This window comes from Scyliorhinus torazame, chromosome 16, assembly GCF_047496885.1.
Source record: "Scyliorhinus torazame isolate Kashiwa2021f chromosome 16, sScyTor2.1, whole genome shotgun sequence".
Taxonomy (NCBI): domain Eukaryota; kingdom Metazoa; phylum Chordata; class Chondrichthyes; order Carcharhiniformes; family Scyliorhinidae; genus Scyliorhinus; species Scyliorhinus torazame.
The window spans coordinates 194,020,311-194,026,310 of NC_092722.1; the positions used below are offsets into that span (position 1 = coordinate 194,020,311).

Genomic DNA, 6,000 nt, shown 5'->3' on the forward strand with positions numbered 1-6,000 from the left:
CCTGATCCCGGGACCCTGACCCTGGGGCCCTGACCCTGAGCCTGGGACGCTGACCCTGAGCCCGGGACCCTGACCCTAAGCCCGGGAACCTGAGCCTGGGACCTGATCCCGGGACCCTGACCCTGAGCCCGTGACCCAGGACCCTGGGCCCGGGACCCGCTCTCTACCTGAGTGAGGTGACGGAATTGTGATATTTTACTCCCTTTTTACTCAATTGCTATTATTTCTCTGCCAGTCTCTCCTTACACTCCCCCTTTACACTTTCTCTTTCACCATCGGTTTTTGCTCGTCTCGCACACTCCCTGACCCTCATTTATTTAAATGCGTTTATTCCCGCGTTCTACTCTTTTTATTCTCGCACCTATTCTCGCAACTCTTTACCCACTCTCTCCCTGCTATGTGTCCCCCTTTCCATTCAGTCTCTCTCCCTTCCCCTAACCTCTAGTGTCTCCTTCCCCCTCTCCAATGTTTGTCTAATCGTTCTCACGCGTACACACACACACGCCTGTGTCTCTACACACACACACCCGCACTAGCAGTTTCACATACACTTTTATACACCCACACACATTCTCTACCCACTGACACGCAAAGCCTCACGCACAGACCCAGACACACTCTCACATTCACGCACGCTCAGATTCTCTCCCTTCCTCACACTCTCTCCCTCCCTCACTCTCACACACTCACTCTCTCTCAGATTCTCTCTCTCCCTCCCTCACTCTCACACACTCACTCTCTCTCGGATTCTCTCTCCCTTTCTCACGGACACACTCACACTCTCCCAGATTCTCTCTCTCCCTCCCTCACTCTCACACACTCACTCTCTCTCCCTCCCTCACTCTCACACACTCCCAGATTCTCTCTCTCCCTTTCTCACACACTCACTCTCAGATTCTCTCTCTCCCTCCCTCACTCTCACACACTCCCTCTCTCTCGGATTCTCTCTCCCTTTCTCACGGACACACTCACTCTCCCTCAGACTCTCTCTCTCCCTCCCTCACTCTCACACACTCCCTCTCTCTCTTACCGTACTTGTCTCCATCCTCCGCCTTGGCGTTAATCTTCTTGCCCAGGACCTGGACGTGTTTCCCGCTGGTGCGGCTGTAGAGTTGGTAGGTGCGGATTAGCCTCCTGCTGAGCCGGTCTGTCTGCCTGGTCTGCTCCCTAACGTGCTGTGTAAAATTAGGCGGTGACTGATAGGTTACCTTTAAAGAAAATACAATATACAATACACGTGTACATTAAACAATCACAGATCCAGACAGCCGCCTTCAGACCGAGGCACCGTCTGCACAGGAACTTCCTTCGGTCCAAGAATATTTCCTCCTCAATTCTTTGCTTGTTTAAAATATATGTGCTATTAAAAAAAGTTTAATCAATTACCAGAACCCTCGCTCTTAGAATAGTTTCATTTCCATTAACGGGCTCGGTTGTGCCAATGGTTTAATAAAATAAAAGTCAATCCCTCCGGATTCTCCCTTTCTCTTGTTCAGCTATGTGGATATTTTGCTGGTGAAGGGATTCCAGTCAGTCGCTCCCGGAGCTGGGGGCAGGAGGTGCTGGTGCCACCCAGGGAGGGAAGATCTGGAGCCAGCCACAGAGGGAGGGTTTGGTGCCAGCCAAGGATGGTCTGGTGCCAGCCAGGGAGGGTCTGGTGCCAACCAGGGAGGGTCTGGTGCCAGCCAGGGAGGGTTTGGTGCCAGCCAGGGAGGGTCTGGTGCCAGCCAGGGAGGGAGGGACTGCTTTGGGTTCACCCAGCCTGTTGCCCGAGTGTGTTGGGCGCTCTCACATCGCCATTCCTTCAATTGCAGTTGGATTGGTCCCAGAGTTTACACAATGCCATCAATTTATAGACGGGCTGCTAATGACATGAACATATGGAAGAGACCGGGACTGTAATTCCTAACTTGCTCTGCCTTTCTGTGTGCCTGTGAGCGGCTGTGTTACTCAGCCCTCCACCCCATCACATTTTACCTTTTCATTTCCAACTCTTTCCCCTCCAACCCCAACTCCCTTTCATCCAGTTTCTCACTATTTTATCCCCGTTTCTGCCACTCGTTTCCCCTTTCCTCCCTCTGTCTTCTTCCTATCCCTCTCTCGTGCTCCCTCTCATTTTCTGTTCCTCAGCCTGGGCGATGCAGCCGACCATTTCTCATCTACCCCCATCCCGACAGAGTTTATTGCAGATCGATCCTCGTATCCCTGACGCACAGACACATGCAAACGCTCCCAGAAACTGCTCCGGTTTAAAAAACAACCCTCTCTACCAGTTTGAGAGACAAGCCATCAATGTTCACGTTATTTTACTCCACTCAGTAAACCAAGAAAAAAAAGAACAAATAAATAGAGAGAAACATGAAATAGTGACACCGACCTGAGCTTGGAAGCAGAGAGCCAGTAACTGCAGACACCTGAGGATTGAAGGGAAACAGTTAGAGAGCTCGGGATTCATAGCCAGGGGTAGAGTGACTCCAAACTGTGCAACTTCACACAATAACAGCAATATTACTGCCAATGATGTACATTCTAATAAACACAAAGCACCGAGTGATTAACTTACAGGTAACTCAGCCGAGTGGATGGGAGACGCATTCTTGATTTTGGCGGAATCTTGTTGGTTGCAGGTTTTAGTCAGTGATTTAAATGTCAATAGAAGAGGTAGACAAGAAAGCGCAGTATGCCTGTAACGTGCAGAGTGAGTCCCCGGAGCGGGTCCAATCCCCGGCAGGATCCCTGAGCAGGGCAGTGTGGGGGGCCGGAGTGAGGAACCTTCAGGCCGGGCTCACACCTCACGCACTTCCCGCTCTCCTTCTATTTTCGGGGTGGATGTTGAGGGGGAGAGAGAGGATTGTGTGATTCAGGGTACTGGCAGTGGAGATATCTCTGGTAAAACCCTCTCTGGTAAAAGGCAGCAGTCAGATGCCACAATAAGGGACTGGTCCAGGCTGCAGAGACGGGGCAGATTAATGTCCAGAGCTGGATGACATTCGCACAATACTGCCGCCTCTCTCTCTCTCTCTGCTCTTCTGTTTGTCTGGCGATGGGTAAAGGGTGGGGGTTTCTGTGCCCAGCCCCACAGCAGCTCCCTCACACACAGCAGTGTCCAGATGCCGGGTCTCCGCTATTCTGGAATAGTCTGTGTGACACAGCAGCCCGGACTCCCCCACCTTCTCTCTCACACACTCACACCGTCCTCTGCTTAAACAAACATCTTCTTCACTTCGCCTTATTCAACCAGGCAACTGCCTCGCGGCAAATTCCCTCTCAGCGCTGTGAATCCACTCCCAAATCTGGGCACACTGTCTGCTCGGTTCCGCAATCTGCTGGTCACCTTATCACAGCTTCAACCTCCTCACACACTCATAGCAGCAGGAGAAAGCCCCTGGTTCTCCCTCCCCCTCTTCCTCAATTTCACTGTGCCCTCCCTCTCCCACTCCCTCTCAGTCCCTCTCTCCCCCCTCTCTCTCTCACTCACTCCCTTCCACTGCCTCTCTCGCTCCCTCTCTCACTCCCTCCCTCTCTCCAGCTCCCTCTCTCCCTCCCTCTCCCACTCCCTCTCTTCCTCCCTCTCTCACTCCCTCCCTCTCCCTCCCTCTCTCTCTCCCTCTCTCACTCTCTCCCTCCCCTCCCTCACTCTTTCACCCTCCTTCTCCCTCCCTCTCTCTCACTCCCTCTCCCTCTCTCTCCCTCCCTCCCTCTCTCTCTCACTCCCTCTCTCACTCCCTCTATCACACTCCCTCTCTCCCTCCCTCTCTCCCTGCCTCTCTCTCCCACTCCCTCTCTCGCTCCCTGTCTCTCCCCCTCCTTCCTTCCCACTTCCTCTCTACCCCCCTCTCTCACTGTCTGAGCTCTCCGCGGTCTATCCTGCCAGCTACAAGCGGGCAAGTGGCGAGGAGCGGAGCGGAGCTGCCCCTCTGAGGGGACAATGGTTTAAATAGAGCCACACACCTGTCTGCTGCCGGCCGGCCCACACTTCCCTCATTCTGGGAATGACATTTCAGGAGGGGGGGGGGGGGGGGGGATCAATCTCAGCAACAGCTCCAGTGTTGTCCTTTAACAGAAACGTTTCAGGAAATGTGACTTTGAACTGATTATTTGTTGGAATTTCACAGAATGATTGAAAATGTGACAGTTTAACACATTCACACACTCATATGTAGCAATAATATACACGCTGTACTCGGAGGGACATACATGTCGTGTTACAATTAGTAGATTTATTTTATTGGGGTCTCTAAGATCTGACCTTAAGTTTACATTTTTAACATTTGAAAGCCATGCTTCAGATGCCTGTGTATTTGTGCCGGGATTGTGTATGTAAGCGGAACTGTGTGTGTGTGCCTGTGTATTGTGTATTTGTGCCGGGACTGTGTATGTGAGCGGGACTGTGTGTGTGCCTGTGTATTTGTGCCGGGACTGTGTGTGTGAGCGGGACTGTGTGTGTGTGTGCCTGTGTATTTGTGCCGGGATTGTGTATGTAAGCGGGACTGTGTGTGTGTGCCTGTGTATTGTGTATTTGTGCCGGGACTGTGTATGTGAGCGGGACTGTGTGTGTGCCTGTGTATTTGTGCCGGGACTGTGTGTGTGAGCGGGACTGTGTGTGTGTGTGCCTGTGTATTTGTGCCGGGACTGTGAACCCAAGTATTCCTGAATGTAAGCGCGTGTGTATCACACGAGCGTGTCTCAATATTTGAAAGAGCTGGTGAGTTTGTGTGTATATGCGAATTAGTATGTGTGTGTGTAAGTGAGCATTTTATGAGTTATCTCTGAATGTAAGTGGATGTGTATCAGTTCGTGTACCAATGTGAAGGCGTGTGTGTATTCGTGTATGTTTGTATGTAAGAGAGTATGTGACTTTCACCCTCCTTCTCCCTCTCTCTCCCTCTCTCACTCCCTCTATCCCACTTCCTCTCTCCCTGCCTCCCTCTCTCTCTCCCACTCCCTCTTTTCCACTCCCTGAATGTTTGAGAGAACGTGTCTGTATGAGTATATGTGTGAGTGCATGTGCTTGAGTATGAGAAATGTATGGATATGTCTGAGAATATATGAAAGTGTTTGCATGGACATGTGTGTATCCATCCTATGTTTGTAAGTGTGTCTGAATATGTGTATACGTGAGTGTGTGTGAGGGTGTGCATGATGTGTATTTGTATGTATGAGTGTGTATGTGAGAGTGTGTTGGTGTGTGTGTATGTGAGTATGCGTGTATCTATGTGAGTGCATATGTGCGTATGTTTGCATGTGTGAGTATGAGTGTGTATATGAGAGTGAGTATGTAAGAGTGTGCCGAGTGTGTATTTGTATGTATGAGTGTGTGTGTATGTGAGAGTGTGTCGATGTGTGTGTATACGTCTGTGTGGATGTATGCATGTGTGGATGTGTGTCTGCATGTGTGTATGAGTGCGTGTGTGCGTAGATGTGAATATGCGTGTATGTCAGTGTGTGTCTGTATGTGAGTGTGTGTATGTGAGTGTGAGTGTGTGAGTGTACGAGTGTGTAATGGTATATAAATGTGTGTATGTGTGTGTATGTGTATATAAGTCTGAGTGTGTGAGTATGTGTATATGAGTGTGTGTGTATGAGTGTGTGAGTATATGAGTGTGTGTGTGATGTGTGAGCATGTGAGTGTGTGTACATGTGTATATGAGTGTGTGTATGAGTATATGAGCGTGTGTGAGTGTATATGAGTGTGTGTGATGTGGGAGTATGTGAGTGTGTGTATTTATGTGCATATAAGTGTGCGTGAGTGTGTGTGAGTGTGTGAGTATACGAGTGTGTGTGAGTTGTTGGGAGATGCGGGGCGGCGGGTCAGATACACCGTAAACACCACATACCAATATTCCTGTAATCCTTTCTGAAAGAGGGCGAGATCCTGCACGAATTCTAATATTATTGAATGTTCTATCGGGAAGGTTTAACTGAAAGAAAAGACTTGTAAATAAATCGGAAAACGAAAATACACGAATTAAAACAAATTAAGGACTAAGTTTCTCGAGA

At 50.0% G+C, this 6,000-nt stretch overlaps 1 protein-coding gene across 2 annotated transcripts in view; it reads right to left on the minus strand.

Annotated features, from left to right (window-relative positions):
- The window catches only part of fgf8b (fibroblast growth factor 8b), a 30,233-nt gene extending 26,847 nt beyond the window's left edge, over nt 1-3,386 (minus strand). The window contains exons 1-3 of one of the 2 annotated variants that reach the window (XM_072479742.1): nt 2,564-3,386; nt 2,378-2,414; nt 1,031-1,175 (exon numbers count right to left, since the gene is read on the minus strand). In XM_072479742.1, coding sequence (XP_072335843.1) covers nt 1,031-1,175; nt 2,378-2,414; nt 2,564-2,595 — 214 coding nt within the window. In that variant the 5' untranslated portion in view covers nt 2,596-3,386. Of the gene's footprint in view, nt 1-1,030; nt 1,209-2,377; nt 2,415-2,563 lie in introns of both variants that reach the window. The other variant, XM_072479741.1, reaches the window with a different exon arrangement.
- Nucleotides 3,387-6,000: the final 2,614 nt, after the last annotated feature.